The sequence below is a fragment of the Taurulus bubalis genome, assembly GCF_910589615.1.
Source record: "Taurulus bubalis genome assembly, chromosome: 19".
Taxonomy (NCBI): Eukaryota; Metazoa; Chordata; class Actinopteri; order Perciformes; family Cottidae; genus Taurulus; species Taurulus bubalis.
In genome coordinates this window covers 10,114,402-10,141,785 of record NC_136607.1, presented here as the reverse complement: position 1 = coordinate 10,141,785, position 27,384 = coordinate 10,114,402, and the positions used below count along the sequence as shown (strand labels likewise).

Here is a 27,384-nt window from a genome sequence, read left to right as displayed (position 1 = left end):
AAAATGCAACATGAAACACGTACAGAGCATTGTGGTCAGCTCCCTGTTTAAAAAAATAATACCGGTACAAGACTTGGCAGAGTATGGGTGTAAAAATTCACTCTTTGGTTCCATCTCCTGTTTCCCATTAGCTCATAAACTTGCCACCCTGGCACAGTTTCTAAAACATGACACTTATTTAAGTCTCTTCAAGTTAATGTTCATACTATTATGAAATACACTTCTACTTTAGCTTTAAGGTTCAAGATTTCACTCTCGCACAGCTCATCTCATAATCAAAATATCAATTTGATCTGAATCCAGGACCCTGAACTTGAACATGTGCCATCCTCGTCACTGCTGTTTGACTGCAGTATGTTATGAAATATGAAATATATATCAATGGGCATGGAGAAGCCACTTAAGGGGTTAAATGACACACACTTTCCGAGGTTGCAGTTGTCCTGAGGAAGGAAACACTGACTCGGTTGTCCATTGCATTTCTTTCTTCCTCATTGTCCTGCTTCTGCTCTCTCTGTCTGCCTTGGTTTCCTCAACTTTACTCCACCTTTCATATTTAATATGCCCCCATTTTTCTGTACACTCCTCTTCCTCTCTGCTGGAATCCCGTCTCTCCCTCTTAGAACCTCCCCTCCCTGACTCGTTTCTCTCCCCAAACCCCCGTCACATGTCTGAGAGCATGCAGGACGAATTTCATATCTGCATGTCAGGCTCTTCCTCTTTTCTCGGCCTCCAACTTCTCCGCCTTCATTTTTCCCATGTGCGCAGGGTTTTAGCTCCCCTGCTGCCTCATGCACCTGTGTCCCTGATGTGTCGGTCTCACATATCATATATAGAGCATAGGTGCAAATAAGCGATATGAGACAACACAGAGAGAGGGTTTGTTTAATGGATGGATTGAGAGGTACTTTGCTCTATTCGTTTCCGACTCAGTTTCCTCTCATGTATAATGGATGATGCGAGTCTCTTGCACCATTGTTTGCTGATTCTAATCAGAGTGCCCGGCCTGTTGAATAATGAAACAGAAGGGCAAAATGAGAATGTCTCAGAGCTTCAGAAGAACACCTGCTGATTCCAGCGTAGACTACATTCATCACAACTGTCCTTAACTGGGCTGGTGGCTTGTTGCATTTCTGCATGCAGAGACACACTCACGCAGAAACAACCATTGCATCTCTTTTTGCGGTCCTTTCCCTTCTTTTGCTTTTGAATATATTGTAGGGCGAGTGACTCACTCACTCACACAGCCGAGTGCTGTATTCACAGAAATCTCAAGGCTTGTAACTCTAAGATGACACCTGCATTATGTGTTGGTCTTGAGGCCATATGTTGAACTGTCAAATCTGTTTTTTAAATCTTTAATTCAGTTTATATTGTGTTTACATGGTGCATATTCTTACGTCAATGTGCGTTTAATCAAATCACACTAGAGTAACTGGCCCATAGAAAAGCTGCTGTTATAGTATTACAGCATAATAATGTTAGCCTACCGGTTGGTTTCTGGGACTGCAGGCCAACTACAGTATGAAGCTGCTATGTGTCACATACAGTATCTTCACCAATGCTGTGATAAAGAACATCTGTTTTTTTGGTCTTTCTAATGGGGGTCCACACTAGCCCTGAGCTCTCACAGAAAGTCTCCACTACAACCTACATATTGATAATGAAGGAGGTGATAGTGTCCAAACTTACATTATGCTCTGTAATTACTGATATGTATTCACAAAAGATTAATATCAGTGGAGAACAAGAATTCCCCAAAATAGACTTCCTAGTCTGTAACAATAAACAATGTGGCAAAATGATGATGGGGTCATTAACTTGAATAATAAAGTCATAGTTCCATTCATAGGACATCTTAAGGTCAAATATGTAGCATCATAACTGTGCTGTTAAAAGGTAGCGTCGGTAAAATTGAATCTGTGGCTCAGTTTAAACTAGAAACCCAGTGCGAGAGAGAAGGAAAGAGGAATGTTTGGAAAAGGTCTGTCTTCACTGCACTCCTGCTCTTACTGTGTGTTCCTGCTGTGTTGGACCGGCTTTAATAATTGACAGAGTTGCCAGGAAGGAGGCGTTTACCCACAGATTCGCCCGTATTCAGGGGATTCTTTTGCACCTCCAACTTTAGCTGCATTGAGAAAGAGGCCACTTTTCTGAATGTGCTAGACTGTAAACAAACAGGTTATAGTGTAACCGAAGCTGTGGACACAGCAAGTTCTTTTTTAGGATCACATCAATACAAAGTTGAAGATACGTAATGCTTTTTGCACCAGGTTATGTGTTTTATTGATATAGGTCTTGGAGGCATCTTGCATCTTCATTTGCTGTTGGGTAATTTAAGCAATAGCACGAGTTGAATAAAAGGTTAAAAGCTGCAGCATTACCTCTGAGAAGTGTCCTGAAAGCATTACGCCTCACATGATCATGATCCTTGTAACAGGAGTAACTTATTAATAGCATACAGTATTAGAGTTACTCACATTTTTCTCCTTTCCTCTCCTCCCTCCACTCATTCCCAATTATCGTCATGTCGTTATTCCTAATAGTTATTACTGTGGCTCATTCCCTCTGAGTTCCAGATTGACATTGAAAGCACATCTTCAGAGTGATTTGTCTTTTTCTTCATCTACCCAGTCTCTCTTTGCTCATTTTCCGCTCCTGTCACACACAGGAACAATAGGGGGTCACTGTCATTCAATTGCGAGACCTTGGGCTATTCTATTAAAAGCTGAAACCCTCTATGATATTGAGTTTTAGTTGTAAGTGTCTGAATGGACGTCTGTAGCGTATATATTTATCTTTATGTCTGTGTGTGAGTAAAAGAAAGACCATGAGAAAAAAGGAGCTAAGCACCGGATGCAGTACTGTGGTCATCAAGCCTACAGCATCTATTTTCAGCAAATCTCCAAGACATTTTTCTTCAGTTGTTGACAAGGCTTAGTATTTTCCTTGACACAAAGATACAGTTTACATCCACACATACTACATCCTGCTTGTATGAAAGAAAGACACAAACACACTTACGGTTGGCAGCTGCAATTACACCCACTGACAAAAACTGAGGTCATACTGAGAAACGAAGTTGAACAAGCCTTCACTCTCCAGTATCTCCTCCGACCGTCTCATACGCTGCTTTCCTTTCAGTCTGAGGCTGCCTGAAGAGTGGAGATAAAACAGCTGCATCTTTAATCTGTGGGTGGCACAAGCCCACAAAGAAGGCAATTAGGTTGATCATTTACAATTCTCTTGCCCTTCTCTCTTCTCTACCCTTCCATTTCCTCTCCTTTCAACTCACCCCTACTTTCCACCCATGAATAATGTCTTTATGTGTGTCATGTGTCCCCACAGAGCATCGCGAGCATTTGGAGAGTACCTGTCCCATACACACCCTGAAAACCGAAACGGATCAGGTCAGCGTCTTAGACATCCTGCCATTTGTCCATCCCTCTATCCTGCTCTGCCTGTTCCTCTGTGGTCTTTAATCCTCCCTCCACCTGCTTCACCTCATCCTCTGTGAAAATGCCGCGATCATTAGTGTTTGGATCACTACAATAGCTGGTAACCGAATAAAGATGATGATATTTCCCTCTGTGTCATCCTCAGCTTGTCGCCCTTCTCTCTCTCTCTCTCTCTCTCTCTCTCTCTCTCTCTCTCTCTCTCTCTCTCTCTCTCTCTCTTCTCCCTCCTCTTTTTTTTCTCCTCATTCTTAAGCACTCATATTTGTCTATTTTCCATCATTCTAGCTCATCTTCTGTGTGAAACCTTGGTGGGTCCCGACCCGGAGTCGCCAAGTGACAAGATTAGCCTCAACAACAACAACCACCGCCATCCCTGCTCCAACGCCACCAAGGGCTGTGAGGACAAACGGGAGCCCAGCTTGGTAAAACCCCCACTGGGCTTACTCCAGCCTCCTCCCCCTTCTATCACCATCTCTACCAAAGCATCGCGACTGTCCCTCGAACGCAGCTTCTCAGCGGAGGAAGACCAGCAGAAGTGCGTTGAGTGCACCCTGCAGCCTGCTCGCGTGTACACCATCACCACCCAGCGCGGTATGCTGATGAACAGCGGCCGGGGCAGCAAGGAGAGCCTGGAACTGGACGTCCTGAAGGAGAAGTCGGGGAGTGGCGGGGCGGGATCCAGAGGTGGCTTGATCCAGCCCTCCACCTCCCCTTCCTCCACCTCATCGTCTCCAACTCAGCACCACCACGCCAGCAGCGGCCGTGGCACCAGCCACCATCACAGGAACCATCACGACACTCACCACGGGAACCAACACCACCACCACGGCGTCCCGGGCACCAATGCACCTTCCAGTAGTGGAGGAAGTAGCGGAGCAAGTGGAAGCAGCAGTAGCAACCTGCAGCAGTCTTTATCCGTCGCTGGGTCCCACTCCCATCATGGAACACACCACCACGGCCACCACCACCACCTGTCTCAACCCCCGATGCAGACCTCCGTCAGCGCCCACAACATCCGCGGCTGGGGCGAGGGCGGAAAAGGGGAGGTGGAGTGCAGCGGGCTGGCCTGCGAGTCATGCGGCGGCGCCCCGTCGCGAAGCCAAGGCTCCCTGGACCTGGAGAGCGCAAACCGAGAGGCAGGCAAGCAGCACCGACGCCTAGAGCGGATGTGGAGTGTGGACCGGGTGACTGGGCTGGAGAGAGGTGAGAGGGCGGAGGACACAGAGCAAGGGAGAGGCGCTGAATTCCAAACGAGGGCGGGAGAGGGGTTTAGGGTTTGTTCATCAGACTCTTTGAATGGGATTAACGGGTTTGATATTGGACCAGAGATGAAATAGCATTTGACTAATTTCAATCACTTGCCTGAATGCATTTGTTTTTGTTGAAAATGAAGGATCCACTTGAAACGTAATTAATTCCCTATGCGTCCAGTGTGTGCGAAAGTTGTATTATTTATATTTGTTTACAAGTAATAATTCTAGGTTTCATTAAAGTTTAACGACCACTTGAATGAAAACAAGCACACTTAATATTTAGTGAGCATTATGTAAGGAATAACTAAGAAACTTTGCATTTAGTTTGTAATTTTAAGTTATTTTACCATTTAATATCAGTCCAATGAAACAATACAGCTTAGCCAGCAGTCTGGATGAATTAAAGTGAAACATCCGTTGAAAGTGAGTTAAATCTATTTCTTCTCAGCTCTGAGGGTTTGTTGTTGGATGTGACATGGTGGTCTGTATATCTGACTCTTCGTCTCCCCGTCTCTCTCCTCTGCTGTCTCCTTCTGTGTGTCTCCCTCTCTCCATTTGTGGAGTGGTGGACTGTGAAGTGCTGGTGCTGTCGCTGGTTTTGTGCTTCCATATTCCTTCTATATTTATTACAACGTTTGCCAATATGACACATAGATTACTCTCTTTTTTTCCACTTAACCCTGGAATGATAATTTCTCTCTCTAATTGCAGAGGACACTAACTGGTTCCCTAAGGAAAACATGTTCAGCTTTCAAACTGCCACAACAACCATGCAGGCGTGAGTATCCAACCTTCAAGCACACATACACATCTTACATGTACACAAACGCACATGCACACACAGTCACATTGATGGTGTGTGAAAAGTTAGGCTGGTGTGTGAGTTAACGGACCATACTGGTGTTTTTGCACATCTGCGGCCATTAACTACAAACTTTACATTACCACAAACCATTTTTCCAAAGCCTGCTATAGATTTTTTGATTGATTTCCACCCTTCCAGGTTGCCATTGATTTTCATTTCAGTAAGCTATAAAAACAGCTTGCAGACCCTATAAGCTTGCTCAAAGAGGACAATCCATCATATTGAATACTTTGTCAGTTCTTCTTTTTTGTTGTTGTTAAAGTTAAATAATTGATGCATGGTAAAGCAGTTGTACCTTGAGGACCATTTGACATCTGAGATTTGGTAGTGACCACAATCTCATTATCACTTACACAACGTAATTGATTGTTGATATTTTAGATTTAATTATCATCCATGTGTGAGACTGTACTTTAGCACAGTTGTGCCTTGAGCTGAATATTCCCATAAGGAGGCTCGCATGCCATGACAATGCCAAAACATCTGGCTTTTTTGCAAGCATGTTTACCATGTTCATCTTAGCTCAGTGTGTTCACACGCTAACATTTACAAGTCACAGTAGCAATGCATTTAGTTTTGCAGGCATCTGCTTTTGAATTAAAGAATTGGGTGAATTGGATGTACTGGAAGATATATTAACTTGAAAGTCAGGGGACCACCAAAGTTATTAGCATTTATACATCAAAAAGTTGTTTAAATATTTTAGTCTAGATCAAAGTGGTTAATGGACTGACATTGCCATCCCAAAAGGCAGGCTGCTATCATGGCTAAAATAAAGATCATACTTAAATGGCAGTAATGTAACATTCAAGCAGTTTGAAGTTCATGGGCTAAATGCCAGTGAGCATCTGTGTAAGTATGATAGCAACCTGAGATTCTGTCCAAAAGATACGCTGCAGCTGTAAGAGAAATCTCAACTCACATCATATCAAAACATAGAATCTCCAGCATCTTCCAGCAGTCCGTTTCTCCCTGACGATGCCTGTCTTTAAAAAATAGAATTATCCTTTTAAATGCATCCTTGTGTGCAGTACTTGTTTGACCATGTTCAGAATACAGGCAGACTCAGTCAATATATAAAAGTGGTTATTCATGCGGCCCATTAAATACATTCAGACCAGTAGCAATTATGTGTCTCTGCAAGTCTAGAGTTTATTCATATAGGTCAATTATGACACACACTTTTTGTCTCTGTCTCATTATGCCTCTCCCAGTCTGTCCTCTCTCTCTGCTGTTTGGACTCATTGCTCACTGGTCCCTGAACTGTGTTGTTTTTCCCCCTCTACTCTCTTCTTGCTTCCTAATTAATAATGGGACACTCCAACAGGATATCGTGAGTATGCTTCCCTGCCTGCTTCATATTTTTTCTGAGCTTGCTTACCTCTTGTTCTTAACACCTTTTCCTTAATTTTGATGACAACCATTGAACTTTCATCCTTGGGTCGTGTGATTGAGTTTCAGCTACAAACAAACTGACCAGTACAAAAAATAACTAGGGATGTTACAAGTGTGTGTGTGTGTGTGTGTGTGTGTGTGTGTGTGTGTGTGTGTGTGTGTGTGTGTGTGTGTGTGTGTGTGTGTGTGTGTGTGTGTGTGTGTGTGTGTGTGTGTGCGTGTAACATCAATCATCATCTGACAGTTGTTGATCGTCAGTTAGAAGCCTAGTCCGTACAAAATAATGTATTTTAATTTAAAAAAAAGGGGAAATTGAGTTCCAGGGTGTTCATACAACAGCAGGGATACAGTCCAGTGTAATCCACTGCAGCTGAGAACATTCTACCAAGCTGTCAGGAAGATCAGGAAAATGTCCATCTGAGCATTGGTTGACCTAAACCCTGTCAGCTCACATCCATCCAGCTGTTCTGTCAGTGTGGCCCACTCAACCGCCCCTACTAAGGCCACAGCGATAGGTGGATTGGTCATTTAAGATTCCTGTGGCAGTCATGTTAAAGTGCACTAATCCGATTTGACAGCCGTTGCCAATTATCACAGAATCTGTGCTGGCTGACTCAGTGTGTTTGGAATCGACTGTGGCAATTGGCTCTGGAGAGATTTGTTAATAACAAGTATTTATAGTGCTAACATGTGATCCCCAGTGCCTTCTGGTATAACTGTCATATTGGTTAAAGTTTAAAAAGAAGTCATCAAGTTTTCAGCTATGTATTATTCATGAAGCCATATAAAACCTTGGGATATGTTCAGTGTAAAATGTGATGGGTGCAAATTGAAAGCATCTGTGAAATAATTCCTGCGTGTACAGGCAAGTTGAGAGGAAGGTTAAGATACATGTTCACATTGATAACAGAAGTGTATTATGAACCAGAACAAGCCTTGACATTTCATGTTGCACAACCCCTGCTGCTACATCTCGCCTAACTAAACCCAACTAACTCAAGCTGCTTATATGCGTTATTAAGTTATTTGTATGTTGACCCAGCTTAGCTAGCCTCTGGCTGCTATTTTACAGTAAATGGTGAGGGTTTATTCTAAATCTTTGCAATAATACAATTATAAAGCTGGTGATATTCTATATTTTTCTCATCATCAACAAATTCCATGAAAAAAACAAAATGGTCTACAGATATATATATATATATATATATATATATATATATATATATATATATATATATATATATATATATATATATATATATATATATATACGCGCTTAAATGAAGCTATACCGTAGATGTATTACAAGATCTGGATACTGGGGTCCAAAATGGTGCCAAGTCACTTGAATGGGAATCGCTAGTACAAAAGTAAAAAATGTTTTCTATTTACTTTTCTGTTATACGGCCCATTGTACATATGCAATAGCCTTGCTGGATATTTTTTTAATAATGTTGATCTTAATATAACTTCATAGGCTACACTGTACTTAGGTACAACAGTGCTTCAAATTGAATGTTAATGTCACGATGGCAGCAATAGTAACATTCTGATCTTTAGAAGGATTAATGTTTATCTTATTCATTACCTCAGTTCCTTAGTCTTTGAGCTATTTGGTCAAGTATTGGACAAATTGAAATGTTTACCTGGTCATGGCACTAGAGCAAACAAGTTTCATCTTGTGGGGACTTTGAATGTCTGTGCCAAAGTCAATGGCAATTCATCCAATAATTGGTGAGGTATTTCAGTCTGGACCAAAGTGGTGGAACGACCACCAGACCTAGCATGGCCACAAATGATTAAACACACCCAGAGCAACGATGAGGCTCCTTAATGTAACATCTTCCTCCATTACGATGAACTCAGGTAGTGTAGCTTATTTTGAATAAAGCCCACTTATGCCATCTTGGTGTTGCTCAGTGCACCAAATGTGTATTCAAAATTGCCCCTTACAAATGCATGATTTATTGTTTGAGTTAAGTTTGCTGAAGACAATTAAAATAAACTATAAGCTATATCTTTTTTGACAAGTTTCTCAAGATGTATGGCTATTTGCATGACTGGGCTTGAGGCTCGGAGCACCAGACAGGCACGGCAGGCGGAAAGTATTGAGCAACGGACTAATGCAGTTAGTTTGGGCCTTTTTATGGGATTGGTTGACAGTACGATTTATTAAGAATAATGCCAGCTGTAACCTTTAAAAGAACATTTAGTTCTTTTACGGATTGTACTACTTTCCACAACTTGCCCAGAGTCAGTCAATTATGTTTAGCAGGGGTGGAGATGCTCCATCTCCATCTTTGTCTCTGCTATGAACAAATGTTAATCAGCTTCACAGGATTACTGGGTCACATCTTTCCTGGTTAACAACAATAAGTAAGTCTCTTGAAGACATAATCACACATCCACAGTGAGGCATTTCACACCATGTTTGAACTACATGAAGAGGTGTCGCTTTCTGCGGGCCAGAATGGTCTCAAAAGTTAGACAATGACTTCAATGAACGGCAGGCATCCACAACATGTCTTGCTTGTGAATTACAGCTCCAACATTCAAAATATTCCATAGAAATGAACACCAGGTGGTGAATAGGAAGTGTTAAGCTACAGTGTTGGAGAATGTGCACTATTTTAAGTGGCGCTGCTGCTCTAGCCCAATGGCTTGCAGGTGTAAAATTACACTCAAATCTCAACATTCCTTTACACTGCACATAATAATATATAACAGGTATCCATGACTGATTCTGGGAAAGTATCAAGAATCATAAAATTCCCCGAAAACAAACAAAAGAATGATATCTGAAGTGGAGCTACTGAAAAGACAGATAAGGTCACAAGATCAGCGTCTCTTTGCAAGATGGATTATACCATCCATGCACATTTGTTACAGGGATGAATAGAAAATAAGATTTGAGCTGGTGATGAGATTTGACTTCCTGGTCTTTATACTCAAAGCTAGCTGCTGCGGACCTACCTCAGCCTCCCCTTAACAGCCAAATAAACCCTGCAGCTAAAAGCCCTGGACTGTCCTACCCTCATCCCTTTAATACTGTGCCACGTCCCGGCAGGGCTTTCTGTGGATTTGTGCAGATAAAAAGGAGAGTGAGGGAGCAGGATTCGGCAGAAGTCATCCAGAGGTACGAAGCTGCACCTACCAGTGTGTGCTTTGCTTTTGTGCACTTGTTTCTGGCTCTGCAGTAACTCCACTGTTGCTTATTTACAGCCGCGTCTAATCTGACTAAGACAAAGAGTCCCAACGTGGCATTTGAAGGTGAGGGCGTCAGCAGCTTTAAAACAGGATCTGCTTTCAGCATGACCTGCTACAGTGCCCCAAATTCTAGGCCGGATTTTTACTGCCACCCACATTGAATAAGATTTGTATTCTTAGACAAAACTGAAAAAAAATTGGATGAATCTCGTTTTGTGGATTCTACTCAGCTACACATTGATTAACTGATTTGGTAACATTTTGTTCAGCAGACTTCAGTATTCAAACCCCCCAAAACAAGTTGGTATGTTACTGTAGCCTTCTGCAGAGTGAATTTGTATTTCCCTAAAAGGAAAACAATTACAGTCAGATTCTGTAACAGTTGCCGGAGTAATGACATCACTAACACGTTCAGAAACTGTCCCACTCAGGGCTCAGATGGTGGATGTGACACATGCAGTACATCTCAATTCCTTTGACGTCTCAGTGTCATCCATCTGCAGTGTCAGCTCATTCATGTTGGGTGATATTTCATCAAAATGAGTGATTTGAAAAGGAGGAAAATATAGCAGAACAAAAAGTTGCAGGAACATTTTGCCTCCCTGCACTAAAATCCACAGGAAAGTGTTCCCTTGAAAAGACGATTATATATGTTATAACATTAAGGCCATGTCCACCCTAAGGCAGTCCGATTTTTAAATACATGTTTATTTATTTCCACTCTTGCCTTTATTCTCACTATTTGACCATTAAAAACCAGCTCCAAGAATAAAGAGACAATTACTCAAGAGTCTATTTACACAGTCGGCATATGTGTTGCATTCCTGAACACTTTGTTCTTCAACCTTAATATTCTGTAACTAACAACACTGTGAAAACAGAACGATTTTCTTTCACATGCGGTGAATAGCTGCTGGCTCAAATTCGGAGCATTTCTGTATTCTTTTTATTTCAGTCTGTGGGGCAAACTTTATAAAAGGTAATAGAAACCCCAGAGTGGATGAAACACTTCTGACACGTAGACAGTGTTTTTGAGTCTATCTGCATTAGTATAGATCGGTCCTAAGCTACAAAGCAGAGTAGACATCATTACATTTCATACAGCAGCAGTTTGCAGGCAGTACATCTGCCGAGGACCAGATCCTCATCCCAACATAGACGACAATTCTAACCATTCATGAACATCAGCGATGCACAAAGAGTAAAAGAGCCATTTCATCATTGCTCTTAAAAACGGGTAAAATAAATTTTATACTCTTTGATATTTTCTTTTGTCTTTTCATCATGTTAACCTAGTTATTTTAGGATTTTCTGGAGTCTGACTTTACTTATGTACAACTTTTTTTTATTTTTTATTATTATACCTCTTCTCCACTACTTATAAGAGGCCAATACTTTACTTTTTACTTCTCTACATTTAGTTAAGAGCTTAAGTTACTAGGTTCATTTTAATGTTCATAAATCGGCAAACCTTTTTCTAAACCTTAGAAAAAATCCGAGGATGGTTCATTTGTTTAGTATTTTGCTCTAGTTCCTGTTTTTTTTTTTGGAATAATGGTTTATTCATAGACAATAATTATAAACCAAATCAGTTACTTTGAAGATCCAGATTCCAAAATATATTGAACAAATACATTCTGTATTGTTGTAGAATACTCCCTGCATTAAATTAGTTAGTAGTAATTTAAATTAGCCCCACCTTTCCCTGTTGAACTGTAATGTTGACACATTAATGCATCGATAACCAAACTCCTATATTATAATACATATTATTCTGAAATAGGACATTCCGCATATGAAGTTGACTACTTTTACTAAAGATGTTAAGTATATTTTGATGCTAATCCTGTACTTCAAGAAAACCTTGGGCAAGAAGTAATAGAAGACATTATCAAAGAAACAATTAAGACAGGGAGAAAGCGCACTTTGTCAAAACAAAGAGGAGACGAGAAGGATGCTCGTAAGAAGTGAGCGGAGAGAAAAAAGGAATGAATCACTTTTTAAGGTAGCAACGGAACAAAACAATGTGTGAAATAGAGCAGGTGTGATCATCTTTCGTATTCAAATAAAGAGATGGAAATGAGTTATGGAGTTATTGAGCATCACAGAAAGAGCAGGAGAAAAGATCAGATTGTCTTTAGTTGTAAGTGGAGGTGGCCATGGTTCTCTCACATCTCTCTTCCTACCTAAATCTCATGAACTGTGTCCTCACCTCTCCTTTGCGGGCAGCGGAGGTTTAAGCAAAGGACGTTCATGGTTTGACTCTGTAGTTTGTTTAAAATATTTTTCTCAAAATACAAAGTAAGCAACAATGAGGTTTCTCCTCTGTAATTAGGACAGCGTTATATTAAACCATGTTTTTGCATGATGTAATGTGTGTTGCTTGTAAAATTCATTGTTTGATGTTGCAAGTTGACTGTTGTTTTGCTGACATTTTATGGGGGTAAACCAAGGACAAAGAATCCACAGTCTATTTATTTTTCCTTTTATGTTGCTTCTATATTTATGTGCTTCTCCACCACCAGATAAACATGGATCCACATATACATACACACACACACACATGCACACACACACACACACACACACACACAAACCACATGCTGAGATCATTAATCAGGAGTGTCGACTCGTGGCTCGGTGTACAGAAACTGTGTGTAGATGAGACATGGGGGGGAGGGAGGCAGGAAGATAAAAGGATGTTTATCTGGGGCTCTTGCATAGAACATCATGCCAAGATCAGGCAGAAAGTCACAGAAGACCATGCAAGCCCCATTTCTTTGTTGTCATTAACACACTAAATGGATTTCAAGGGGAACATGGCAATGCAAAGCCTCTATATTAAATTACTTATAGACTACAAATGAATAGTGTCCTCCGGATGTTTTATTGTTGCTTAGGAGGACATTAAAACTTGTAGACTTTTATAAGGCTAATACAAGTAGCAAATTGAAAACCAAAAGAGAAACGACCTCAACACATCGGACGTTTCTAGTCCGCCATAACAACGTTTTATTTGATCGTTTGACATATTCTGTGACACAACAGAAATGAGGGAATTGGAATTTGTTATTGACCCTTTAAATCAGCAGCAAACGCAAATATAGCTTGACCAATAAATAGCCGGACGATATCTTTAAAGATATATGGACAAATCCACCGGCTGATTTATGTGTTGTGCTCTCAAGCAACACCGCCTTTATTGCAGCATTATTTCCATTGACAGTGGAAGTTTGTGTTGTTTACGGTCGGCAGTTGCAGCCTCTGACAGATTAAGGTATCCTATAGGTGGATGTTATTCAGTCTCAAAGCCCTGGTGTGAAATTAGTTATGACACGGGCTTTGGGAAAAATTAACAAAAGTGAACCGCTCCTGTCTGACCTCCACAGTGTGGGTATACATAGGAGGCAAACACTGGCCCCATGTAGGCAGCTTACATAAATGAATCAGTGAAATGTATTTTATGGAGCAGAGGCTTGTGGATTTTGCTCGATTGTTGGAGCAGCTGATGATACACAACACAAAAGGAATCCAAGTTTTTAGATTGTAACCTTAAATTCATGCCGTGTAATGGAATTCGATGACTATATCTTTTTAACATGAAGCACAATATAGAGGAACGTCTGGATGTATTTATTGCATAACGTCTCGCTTAACACACACCTTAGTCACAATTCTTTAAGAACTAAGTCAGAGCCTGATCAAAACGGTTTAAGTTACGCATTTGTGCCAATAAAAATAAAAAAAATGGAACAAAAAAGATATTGTTTGATATATTGTCATCGCCTTTTAAGTGTCAAATATGTTATATTATAAAAATGTTGACCAGTATTGGTCAGGCTCTCAAAGAAAGTCTTGGCCAAATCCCCCCGTGTTGAACACACAGACACAACAGATCAACAACGCAGCATATCAGCTGTCTGGAACAAAGTAAAGAAACACACAGTTTGGCTGGTTAACCTCCCTCTGATGCACCCTCAGTGCCTCATTCTGCTCAGAGCAGATACATCAAAACCTAGAAAATACTAAAAAAGGGTTTCCCTTTTGGCTGTTGTTAAATGAATGAATCTCCTGTGCCTCAATAATATACACTATAAAAAGGATGAGACGAGGTACTTTGGCAATGTTGTACATTACACCCACACTGCTCCTGGGAAAATTATGTCCCACTCACATTGAGGAAATGAGTATATTTACCTATAATTATCTCTCCTTTTTCAAGCTCTTTTAGTAGAAATAGTAGCTTGACACTAAACTCTCCTATTTGTCTTTCTTGCTTTGTTATTTCCCACCCACCTCTTCCTCTGTCCTCCTTCTCTTCTTTACATTTTGGTTCTCCCTCTGTCCCCTGTTATCCCACTTCTGCTTTGATTTCTCTACCCACAGGAACTTCCGGAAGCATCTTCGGATGGTGGGCAGCAGGAGGATGAAAGCACAGAGTGAGTCAGAGATGTGTGTGTGGTTTATATGTTTGCTCAAATTGACTGTGATGTAGTTCACCCCACCATCATCTGTGTTCTTTTTTATGTTTGGTGCGTTTTCTGCACGTGTGTGTTTCACCAAACGCTGCTGCTGTTTTATTGGGATTGGTAATGCACTATTGCATTTCTTTGAGGATTATTATGTTCATCGGTGTGTGTCTGTGTTGATGAGCCAGCAATGCAAGTCTGTACATGTGTTAATGTACGAGTGTGTAGGTGGTCTTTTCCTGTCGCATCGCTTTGAATGTTCAGAGTTGTTTTTTTGTTTTTGTTTGGTTGGTTGTAAAGTTTGAAGACAAAATAATATTTTTTTTAAGCAACAGGTTTTGGTAGAGATGGAGTGAGAAGTGTGACTGCAAATATTTAAGAGAAGAAAACCATAATCTATAGATTCCTCCTTGTTCTAGATTTGGGTCAATGGTAATGTGAGTGGGTTTTTTTATGCAACTGGTCTGTAAATTGTCCAGTATGTTTTACCTGAAATGGAAAAAGAAAATGGTGATGAACCAAGTAAACTCAAAAATAATCTGAATTTGGGTCAAAAAGTTGTGTGACCAGAAGTTTGGAAAGGTGATACTTGTTTGAACTATACAGTATGTACAAATCATGGTAGCATATGTTAAAGCCTTATAGACATATTGCAAAAAAAGATGTTTCTAGTCCGAAACTGCAAGGTTATAGCGATTATGTCAAGTGTGAAAAATCATTATTTTGTGATTTAAATAAAACTGTTTTGGCAGACAAGACTGAACCCAATTAAAACCCAAATGTGTCACCCATCATTGCAACTGAATAAATATTGCACCAGAGCGGATTTCTGCTCGACATTTACTAAAACCCCAAATTTTCTTGATGCTGCAATGTCAAAGTTCTTCCACCGTTCATGCTCTGCCTGCTGTGAGGAAGAACTATTTCTCCTGGGGACTATTTTAAGGGGATCTTATAAAAACACACCAATCTGTCTCCAACTCTAACATTTTTAACTCTTAACTCTAGTCAAAAGAGTATCAATGTTATGGGATCACAAAAAATGAGAAAATGCTTTGTTTGATGATAAGGTATTTCTAAAAGCAAACCTTGAAAAATGTCCTTTTGATCACGAGAGTAAAAATCAAATGAATGATTCGGCTAATAAAAGGGCGTTTGTACTTGAAAGGAACAAGTTAGTGTCAGCAAAAAAATGTTGCCTTGAGGGACACTGTTGATTAACCATGTCAAATACTTTCAAGCAGTCCAAACTGGTTGAGCAGTGATTACTCTTCAAAGCAGAGCTGATTGTGTCAAGGCTCAGTAAATCTGTGAAACTTTTTATACATCGATACTGATGATAAGCCGCAGGATCCTTTATAATGAGTAAATATATGATTGTCAGCATACGTGTTTGTTTGCTTGTTTGACAGTTTGTGCATACAGGCATTTGTTTGTGCAGAGGAGGGATGGCATTGTATGAACACTATTTGTGAGCTGCATTCGCCTTTTCACCTTGGTGTTTTGGGTGGCGAGTGTGTAGAGGAAACGGCCAATTCGCAGGCGTGTGTGTGTGTCGTGTCTGTGTGTGTGTGTGTGTGTGTGTGTGTGACTATCTCTCCCCGCCTGCACTAGCGTTCGCTGAACGTAGATCGAAGAGTTTCAGCCGTTCCTGGAGTGACCCCACCCCTGTCAAGACTGACTCTCCTCATGACCCCAGAGACTGTGAGTTATCACAGACTCACACACGCGCATCTACACACTCACGCACACACACACACGGACACACACACACACACACACACACACACACAGTTTCTAACAGTGAAGGACACAAATAGTGCAATTAAAAAAACATGGAAAGAGGCTTCAACTTTGAGGTAACCAAATGTGTATAATGTAAATTGTGTTTTTAAGTTGTCAGTTTGGAGTCAGACAGAAGAAAAAGTAAAACAAAATACCTGGATATGTTAGACCTTGCCTTTTAAATCAAACTACTTAAAAGCAGTCATATCACCATAACCACCAGATACAAACATGACCTTTTAAAGCTGTTAAGTGTCCTCTTGTTCTCTAGTAATTATAATCTAAAAGCGCTGCAGTACAACTTGTGAGAACATAACAATAATAACCCATTTGAACCTGCGTGCCCTCACATCTTGACTGGCAGAATGATTACAGTTTAAATTTGCTTTGCGCTCATTCTGTGCTTTTGTCATTAATTCCTTTTCATACACAGGTGGCTCGTATGTTGTTGAAAGTCACTTAGCGACATTTGTGATCTATAAAAAAAAGGCCTGGTAATCAGCACTTTGATATACAAACTGTTACAGTACTGGAATGAGGCCGAGTCACCTGTAGTCTGAAATAAAGGTCAACCAGTCAAAAATAATTCAAAGTGCAGTCCATAATATACTGACAAATACTGCCAACCGCAAAAGTCGGAAGTACAGCAACTAAGTACTTTGTACAAGTAAGTAAAAATGACTATTAATACTATACAATATTATTTGTACTTAATTTAAGTATTTTCATTTTGGGAAATGTCCTACATTTATTTAACAACATAACAGTTGGAAATATTACATATTACAAATACAGTTGGAAATATTGTACATCCTAACTACATTTAACTAATGGTTGTTGTTATTAGTTACCACTTCAGTTCTTTTATTTTCTTTCCTCCCTCAGCTGATATGAAATCCTGAACATCTGGATACATTTTTGATTAGTATATTGCCAATTTACAAAATACGAGATTGCCTATTAACAGCCCTCACCTCGGCTCGGCTATGTCATCAAAGCTTGGATGACAACACACAGAGGGAAAGTGTTGTCATTCTTGGCTCAGGAAGAATTTACGCCCCCATATGTTTACATAGACAATGCATGTTTGCTGGTATATTAATGCTCTCAATGTTGTATATTGCTCCTTTAACTTATTTCATAAATGGCCACCTGGAAGGTCGCCTAATACGACTCACATGTACTCAAAAGTTAAAGCCACTTTTCATCAAGTACATAGAATAGACACATGCCAAACAGGACTCATAAGTAAGGTGGCATTTTGTCATCACACTTTTACAGCTCCGTTTCAGCAGATTAAGTAAATCGAAAGACATTTGCACTTAAAGCATACCATCACACGTACAAACTGACCGTCTCTGCTGTTGACTCTGACCCTGTCCATCTGTCTCCTTATGACCGTGGGTCTTTCTTCAACGTTGTGATGCTCTCTCTTTCTGTGAGTATGTCTTTCAAAATGGAGTGTGCGTCTAAGTCCGAGTATGTCAACTGGTACCGATGTTAACGCGAGGAACGTGTGTCTCAATGTTTCTAAAAGGCTTTTGATTCCGAGTTTCAACACACTTTGTTTGTTTGCATGTGCCGTTTGTCTATGTTGATGTCTGAGTATCTGTGGTTTTATGTTTTTTCTTCATCTCCATCTTCAGCGTTTCTGTGTTTCAGAGTGCGATGAAAGATAAATGAACTGTTGATGACACACTAATGGTGTGGTTGATGCCTCATTCTTCCTCTTTCCTGAGGGAAAGGTATTGTTCTCTGGAGGCGTGACATTAATCGTCAGTCTTGCCCGTCATTTTCTCCTTTCTCATACTCTTTTTGTTCTCTTTCTCTTTTCAAACTCACCTGTAGTTTTTCTTTATAAAGATGGTTTACAGAATCTATTGTCAACAACAACTTGACCGATACTGGATTTTCAGACCAATACCAACATAGATATTTTGATTTAATTTAAATAATGTACTCTAATGACATGTCCGTCGATAATTATTTTAAATTTGCTGTTGGAAATGAAATAAATGTGAACAAATACAGATAAATGAATAAGAAACTCGAGGACTCCAACACGTAGGTAGCAAACATAATACAGTGCACACGTATGCCATGAGCTCACGGTATTGGAACATGGCAATTTAATGCATCAGCAATGAAAGCGGTCTAGCAATTATCAGCAACATAACATAATGTTCTATGAAAGCACTGCTACTTATATTTCAGTGGACTGTTATAATCATTTCTAAAGTCAAAGTAAAAACTGCATCGCATTTATCCAAGAGCAATACTTACAGCAACAACCACCGGCCTGCCGTTAGGTCTGTCAAATGGTAAAGGTAAAACAAAATGTACGTCAATAAAACATCTATATATTAACTAATCGCTATAGACATATTTGTATATGAATTGTATCTGAAGCGTTCTGGTTTCTGATTATAGTCCGAGTGGTATTGACCAATCATCAGAGTAGGAACAGTAGGAACCTGTTTAAGACCATTATAGGCAACGGTGTCTTTCAATTGCTACAAGGAAGGACAGAAATAATCTATCTATAAGCAATATTGCTCCATCTTCTAACATCAAATGAGCGATGCATAGAACTTAGGGTTTCATCAGTTAATCCTTTTAGAACATGTTGAAATACAAATATAATGTGTAATATACATTATGATTACATGTCAAAGAAGCACAATTTGATGGTACACTTTACTTAGAACAGCGGCCCTCTGATCCCCGTCTGATTTTCTTATCTTCTTGTTAGCTCTTGCCAGAAATTGTGCTGCAACGTTCACCATCAGTCCTACTCATTTTTCTCTTCTGCCAGCTGTCGCTTCTTTTCCCTGTTCCATCTGTCACTTTTCTTATGTCACCACCATTATTAACAACTTCATCCTTTTTCCTCTCTGCACTCACCTCTCTTCACTCCCTTGGACACCTCCTTCCTTCACTCCTAGAGTTTCTCCTTCTGTGTCACCTTTCTTGCCTCCCACGAAACACGTCTGCCTACAAGGCATTTCTTCTCACCGGTGTAATATATTTCTCTTCTAGGTGGAGACCTGCAGGCCTCCTGTGGTACCTTGGATGAAGGGGGCCTCGATGATAATATAGACTGGGAGGAGGAGCGAGAGATGGAGAGGCTGGCCTGTGAAGGAGACGACTTTGTACCTCCCAAAATCATGGTAGGGATCAGTGTTGCAAGTCAAATTATATATTAAACTTTAAATTGTCAGGTTTACAAGATTCTTTTTTTTTTAATTATGTCCAAACCCAAGTAAAATTGGTGGACTGCCCCTTTGAGATTGTAGGCTCTGGGTTTGTTGCAGCTAAAAATGATCACTGATAAACGAGGCACAATAAAAATGGTTGATTTAGGAAATGGTTACTTAGGATTTCACACTGATGGCAGATCTAGGTTAAAATAGCTTAATCACTGCAGGTAAATTTATATGCAGATACATTATCGTAAACGCACCTAATGTATTCTCTAAGTCTCGCTGTGAATATTATAGTGAGCTGTATATTCCCTGCAGGCACGAGAGTGCGATAGAGTTACTATTTTACCCTTTCCTCTAATTTTGCTCCAACTCTGCCATTCTCTTCCTTTTCTCTCCACTTTGCTCCAATTTCTCCCACTCTTTTTATTTCCTCACATCCCATTAAATCCATCATTACTCTCCTTCTACTGTTTCTCCTTCACCTTCAGCTGATCTCTTCTAAAGTCCCAAAGGCAGAGTACGTTCCTACTATAATTCGTCGGGATGACCCCTCCATCATCCCCATTCTCTACGTGAGTCAAACATTGATTGACAAGTGTGCATGACAATCCTTTGACATACAAGTTGTTCTTTAAAGGATGTTCTATGATAAAGGTTGTTTGAAATGGATATCAAAGCCTTTCGTAATCTTACATGGTTATGTTATATTTTTTCCTTAGGACCATGAACATGCTACTTTTGATGATATTTTGGGTGAGTTACACATCTTTTGGAATTATGTATTAAATGATTCTAATAAATGAGTACAGTGAATAAAATGTAGAACAAATTATATTACATAATTATGAACAGATGATAGAACTGTAAAATCTGAAAGGGACCATAGCAACTGATTAACAGTGTCTAACTAATGGAAGTTAGTTAATTCATATAATAATAATATAATAACACATTCATATAAAATGCTCCAAAATTCCTATAATGCTTTTTTTTGGGGTTATTCTGAAAATGATAATCTGTTGCTCAAAAGAGAAGCTCTTCCAGTAAACAGAGCCTGGAGCTTCTTAAGATAAACTTTGCATTGAATGAAGCTCACAGAGAGTTAGCGAGAGAATTTCAATAAATAATTCATAGAGTTTATTTGCATTTTACTGTCTTTCATTGGCCCGTTTTATTTTGCTGTGATATTTCCTTAAGTACACAATGTTAAGTTAAAATCAAACTACACATGACATTAAAGTCTCTACTCTTTATTATTACACCTGTACTTGAACTCAACCTCCAAAGTATTTCTTTGCGTTCACCGTTCACATCTCTCCCTCTCTCCCTACATTCGTTCTCGGTCCCTGAAGTTCACATCAATCACATCAATCCAACCCTTTTCTGTCCCCCACAGAGGAAATAGAGAAGAAGCTCACAGCTTACAGGAGAGGAAGCAAGTTCTGGAGGATGCTCATCTTTTGTCAGGTAAGGAAGAAGGAGACTGAATAAAAGTGTATTTCCTGTAAAATGTTACGTTTTATTTGGGATATATGGGGTTATGTGCTTATTCATGCACTGCATATAAAACTACTTAGGATGTGTTCAGTACCTTCCTTTGGGATCTAATCCCTATGTCAAGACTAAGAAGAAGCAAATTAGCAGTTGTGATAACGTGTTTCCCTCTTCTATGTGTTTCTTAGGGAGGCCCCGGCCACTTGTATTTACTGAAGAATAAAGTGGCAACTTTTGCTAAGGTGGAAAAGGAGGAGGACATGAGCCAGTAAGTGTGTCTCCCATAGGCTCCTCATGTCGAATACCATGACAATTCACTTGCCCCGTCTTATAAAGCATCGAAATGTGATCAAGCTTTACAAGTCATGACAGAGATGACTGAGAACCACCAGCTAGCTGTGAAAATAGAAGTATAAAGAGAAGTATTTTTCTTTCCCTAAGGTATTTATTCCACCAATAATAGGAAGAACAGCTGAATAAAATAAAATATCCTCTTGCAAATATCTCAACCAAAAGAAACTGGCACATTCCCAAAGACATCTTAATGTCTTTTTAGGCAGTCAAAGGATTAAAAGATTCTGAAACAAATGTGTCATGTAAATGTTCTTTATGCTATTTTCAGAATATGAATACTATTTCTGTGAGTGCTCTCCGACTTGATTTAAATCAAAAATGTTCCACTTGGATGATTCAACACTGCTTTTTATTTATGAGTACAATCTACCACTTTTCTGGGTGATGCATCTTTCCCAAAGGGACCAACTCTGAATAGGTGCTGTTTACTTGTTTCAGAGATATAAAACATAAGGCTCACAAACTGTTCCATCAGTATGTTATCAAATCAGCAAAAGAACAGTAGTGATAAGTACTTGACTCATGCTGAACTGTAGCCTCTGTCTTTGTTCAGGTTCTGGAGGAGGCTGAGTCGCTTCATGAGTAAAGTCAACCCGGAACCCAACCTGATCCACATAATGGGATGCTATGTCCTAGGCAACCCCAACGGAGAGAAGGTACACAGACGCTGATGCAAAAAGACACACAACTGAAAACATGAAAGCTTATCAACTCCAATTAATTCATTGCAAGGTCTCTGTTAAGTTACATGTTCAAAAGTTAAATGTATGCGCCACACAAACTGATTAAATAACATAGGACGCCAAAGGTAACGTCTTTTGGTTCCCTGTCTCTTATCATTTAGGTGAACACTCTCTCGTGCTTGCTCCTGCCTCTCTTTGTTCTCACGGCTCATTTCCTCGTTTTCTGCCCACTGTTTCCTAATGTATTCTCACTGCGTCTAATATTCACCATATTAGCTTCCTAGCTGCCTCAGTTGTCCCTCTCTGTCTCTTCTCTCTTATTCCACATATGCCACTGTGATGTTATAGCTCACATAGAGCACACATGCTGAGTGATGTTGCAAGAACATATAATGAGAATGATAAACACACACATGAAAATAAAAAACACAAACAAGCTGGCAGACACACACACACACAGACACACACACCATAGCCAGCGGTGTTTGTCTGACCTCACTGTCTGTTCCAGTTATGTCTGCCAAAATGCTTTGTTATATAAAGTGCATCTCTCCTGGGTTGATGGACAGTCTGGCAGTCTGCAGAACAGACTGCACATTAGTGATTTTTCCACCCGACAGACAATTACAGACACATGTGGTTGTCTAAACAAAGCTTGAATTAAAAACAACAAAATGGGTGTTTTTGTTTTTTCCCAGGCTTAGTCCCCAAAGATCCCAAAGTGATATTTTCATACTGGTGTCTTGTCTACTGTAGTCTTTACTTCAGTCAGAATATAAATAATATGATTTAGCTTGAACCTCTCCAGAAGAATGTGTACAGCTCAGACTGTGTAGAGCTTGTACGAGCTGTGACCTTGTTATGCTTTTCTTTAAACCCATTCTCCATTGGAAATAACACAACATGGTCAAAAGTATGTGGACACTTACTTGTGGCACATTACACCCAGGATACTATCTGCTGCTAGAAGAACCTTGACTCTTCTCTAATGTCTTTCCACAAAATGTTAGAACCTGGCTGCAGGGATTTGCAGACGTTTATCCACATTTTATGGAGCGGAGACCATGGCTCTCTGCAGGCCAGTTTGTTCTCCCACACCAAACTTGATAAACAATTTGTTTATGGACCTCACGTTGTGCACAGTGGTTTTGTCATGTTAAACCAGGAAAGGGTCTGGAAGCACACTATGGTCTAAATATATATATTTGTATGCTGGAGCAATAGGCTTGTCCTTAATTCGAACAGAGGCTGTGTTTAGACAGACAATATGTGGACAATTTAGAGGGCTCCAGCTAAAAAGTTTAACCTTGTTTAACTTTTGCTCTAACGCAATGCTTTCATTCAGTAAGGTGCTGCAGTCAGATACGTGCAAGTAGTTGGTTCACATGGTTAGTCCAGAGTAATAAAACTTTGTCTCGTGGTATTTTAAAAACGGTTGTTTTGGCGTCGGATAAGTCTACTACTACTTTACTACTCAAAGTAGACTTCCTGGATCCTATTTCATGATACCTGAAACAGCATGACCCCATCAGCTCTAAGGGGCTTAGCCCAAACCATGAAAAACAACCCCAGAACAAAACAACAGTTTTTGTCCATGTACTTTTGGCCATTTAGTGTATTTCACCAACTGTTTATTTTTTTGTTCACTTTCTTTCAGAGACAGTACATCGTCAACAGAACACATCACAAGCCTGCCGTCTGGGGCTGTTTAATTGATTTGTGTAATATGTATGAACGTTGCTGCTCTTTGATTCCTGGAAAAACCCAGTTCTTACACTGCAATGTGTAATGTGGAGCCACGCAGGATAGAAACTTGCGACACATTATTTGAGATCTGTTATTTGTCTCTAGCTCTCTTTGCACTTCAGACGCTGTCTGCGTCTCCTCAACCACCCTCTCCTCCACATCTGGCATATCGCCATCTTCTTTTATCTTTTTCAAAAGGACTGCAAATCAAGGATTAAAAGCTTCTTTTTCTTCCCCACCTCCATTTCAACATCATGAAGTGAAAAACAAAAGCGCATTTGGCCTTTGATTTCTCTGACAGAGAGGTATCGGGATCCCTCATGACTAAATTCTAGAGAAATCAGTGAGCTTCAATTTTTAATGTGCACCGCACCACACCAGTAAGAAACTGCAGAGGAGATGACTGAAAAACCTCAACTCGCTTTAAAGCTCAAATTAAACAGCCTTTTGGGCTGCAATGAATTATTATTTTTACTATCGATTACGACATTGTTTTTTCTTTCAACCGATTGAATGATGGTTTAGTCTAAAACAAAGAACGGTAATCACATGATCCCAGAGTCCAAAGGGATGCAGGCTGATTATCGGCTACGATAACCAACATTTTTACCATTATCGGAACCATTATTTATTTTTATTTTTATTTCATACAATTAGTGATAAAATGATTTACATATGTGCTACTTTGGCTCTTTCTCTGGTTGTAGTCACCACTCTGTAGCCCCGCCCACCTCTTCAGATTGGTTACATGTCACGAGGAACAGCCGATCAACATCTCTGAAGGCTACTGTGCTTCGGACGGTCAAAGCTGTTTCCAACGTAGGGAAGCTGATATGGCTGAAGTTGCAAAAACAACCAGTGTTTATATTTTGTCACAGCTACAAAAATAAAAAAATAACACAAAAGAAACTAGTAGTTACTGGATGAGAGTATGAGATCAGCAAAGACAGAAAGAGGGAGTGAGAGGAAGCCTGGACGAGAGATGTGAGATTATTATAGTTTATAAAAATACATACACTTACCGATGCGCATTCAAACCGCGTTAGACCTGTTCATATGAGTCGGCCACCTCTCTGTTTGTCATCATTAGAGAATCTAGTCTGCAGTTCATACATTTCCCTGATTAACCAGAGAATAGAACAGGTACAATCGCCTTCATGATCAAAGAAAGTTTTTGTATCACGTCTACACTTCCCTTTCTTACAATCACTAATAATCGGATTCGGCCCTGAAAATAAACACCTGTTGATCCTTACTTCAAAGTGCTTCTTTTTTTTGTCCATCCAACACCACAAAAAAAAAAATCTACAATGATATAAAACTGAGAAAAAACATCCATGAGACGCTGAAGCCTGGTTCATGGATGCCCTGTGTGTGTCATCCATTCATTTTCTGAGCGACTAATCAGTGCTAACTTTCATATTGTGATATGAGAAAAACACTTGCAGGACTACAAAGGCAAGCTATCAGCTAGAATCTCAAATCCCTCTAATTTGCAGATTGTAATCTCCTTTCTTTTAATTTCCTGAACATGGGACTCTTCACTAGTACAATAACTGGGAATGGGGTCCTACTCTCAACCTTTTACAAGATTGGCTGTTTCATGGAAAGGCAGGGAGCAGAACACCTTTACAAATTACACTCTCACCTCATTTACAGCCCTCCTTATTACCTGCTTAGGACAAATGTCCATATGTCTCTTTGGCAGTAATAAACTGGATTCATTGCCGTTCTTGGGTGTGTTTCCTTGTTGCGTATGTGTGCCGTGTCTGAAGATGCAGGCTCCCCTACTGCTTGTGTATCCAAGTGAAGTAGGATTAATTGGTGGTTGTTTTCTTATCTCGGCCCAACAGCTGTTCCAGAAACTGAAGAATCTGATGAGGCCTTATTCTGTCGAGTTTGAGTCGCCGCTGGAGCTGTCTGCACAGGGTGAGTCGGAACAAACATACATCGCCACATAGGCGCGCGTACTGGTTCACACATTTACACATTGCATGAAATGACCCGGAAAAAACGTTGCGGCTTGTATTAACATCTGGAATCTACTCAAACAGATGTTCCCCAATTTCAAAATATAATACATTTTGACAGTGTTTCGCATGCCGTTTCCTTCTCATCCACCATAGCTGGGTGGTGTTTTGATAGGGCATTTCAATTTTTGCTGTGTATTTCTTTTCTTTTTTTATGCAATTGTTTTAAGCCATATAGGCTTCACACTGCGGTTTGTGAACAACATCCTCCACACAGGAGAGAGTAATCATTTTACTTTGCACTCTCCTCTCTAGCTGCAGGTGGGAGAAGAGATGTACAGTATGCTCTACTTAACACAATAGTCAGCATTATAAAAGCCTGCTCACGCAGGAACAACTGGAAAAAGTTGTCTTTTAAACCCAGACTTCCTCTTCTTTAGCCCTTCACTTTCATTCAAAGTTTTCTCCTCCTGTTATCTTTGTGCTCATTAGAGATCCAAACCTCTCCGGCCCTGATGAAAGCAAACCACGCTAAACTTTTGTCTCAAAACAATACAAATCAACTCTATCTTCTAGAAATTATGGATACGTATAATTGATTACTAATAAATGATTACAACTTTTCCTGTCTCATTTACCAATCAAGGCAAAGAGATGATTGAGAAGTACTTCGACTTCCGCCTCTACCGGCTCTGGAAGACACGGCAGCACTCCAAACTCTTGGAATATGAGGAATTCTTGTGACGAAAAAACCTGGATAATGGGTCCAGCAGAACGCTACAAAGAAAAGAAAACTGATCCAATAACTGAACATTGCTCAACTATAGTGCTCAACCCGCCAACTCAATACAAACAGTCATGCCTGCGTTCATCCTGGAGAGGACTGGGAGGAGAGGAAGAAGGATGGCAGGCAGGACAAGGTGGCTGAAGACAAACTAAATTATGCTGTGCCTCCGCTCCTCCTCATTTTCAGAGTAAGGATCAAAGACTAACAAAAAAAGGGCCAAGAAAATACACATAAAAGAAAAAAATGAGGAAAAAGCAGAGACAACCGGACTGTCTACTCCTTAGTCACCAACTCCCTTTGCTTCTTGAGTTTGAAAGCAAATGAAGGATAAAAAAATTCAAAATGTGTAAAAAGCAAATATAATTTCCGTCACACCTCTGTTGCAAAGACACACTTTGAGGCCGATGTGCTTCAGGGGAAATTGCTGAAACTCATTCTGCCATAATGTGGTTCTGTGTTTTGACTGGACCTCTCAGATGATCTCAGACCCCGGAGACATACATATATACATACATAAATAATCCATATGTCGATGTGTGTATATATCACATGAATATATTAGCATAGCTTTAGTCATGCAAATAATACATGAGAATAATGATGCATCATTTATTTTGTATGTGCATTGTTGTGCAGTTTCATATGGAAATACTTTGGAATAACTCAGGTTTTAGCCATGAAGTAAATAATCTGTTTGTCTATTCTATCAAGA

General features: G+C 40.0%; 1 protein-coding gene across 1 annotated transcript in view; it reads left to right on the top strand.

Moving 5' to 3' along the window:
- Positions 1–26,629, top strand: part of nsmfa (NMDA receptor synaptonuclear signaling and neuronal migration factor a) — a gene marked incomplete at both ends in the record, with an annotated part of 32,718 nt that extends 6,089 nt beyond the window's left edge. The window contains 14 exons of the mRNA XM_079235630.1: positions 3,349–3,410; positions 3,744–4,661; positions 5,423–5,489; positions 10,039–10,107; positions 14,565–14,617; positions 16,262–16,351; positions 19,472–19,602; positions 20,127–20,210; positions 20,358–20,391; positions 21,035–21,105; positions 21,321–21,400; positions 22,040–22,142; positions 25,769–25,844; positions 26,532–26,629. Coding sequence (XP_079091756.1) covers positions 3,349–3,410; positions 3,744–4,661; positions 5,423–5,489; positions 10,039–10,107; positions 14,565–14,617; positions 16,262–16,351; positions 19,472–19,602; positions 20,127–20,210; positions 20,358–20,391; positions 21,035–21,105; positions 21,321–21,400; positions 22,040–22,142; positions 25,769–25,844; positions 26,532–26,629 — 1,936 coding nt within the window. The remainder of the gene's footprint in view (positions 1–3,348; positions 3,411–3,743; positions 4,662–5,422; positions 5,490–10,038; positions 10,108–14,564; positions 14,618–16,261; positions 16,352–19,471; positions 19,603–20,126; positions 20,211–20,357; positions 20,392–21,034; positions 21,106–21,320; positions 21,401–22,039; positions 22,143–25,768; positions 25,845–26,531) is intronic.
- Positions 26,630–27,384: the final 755 nt, after the last annotated feature.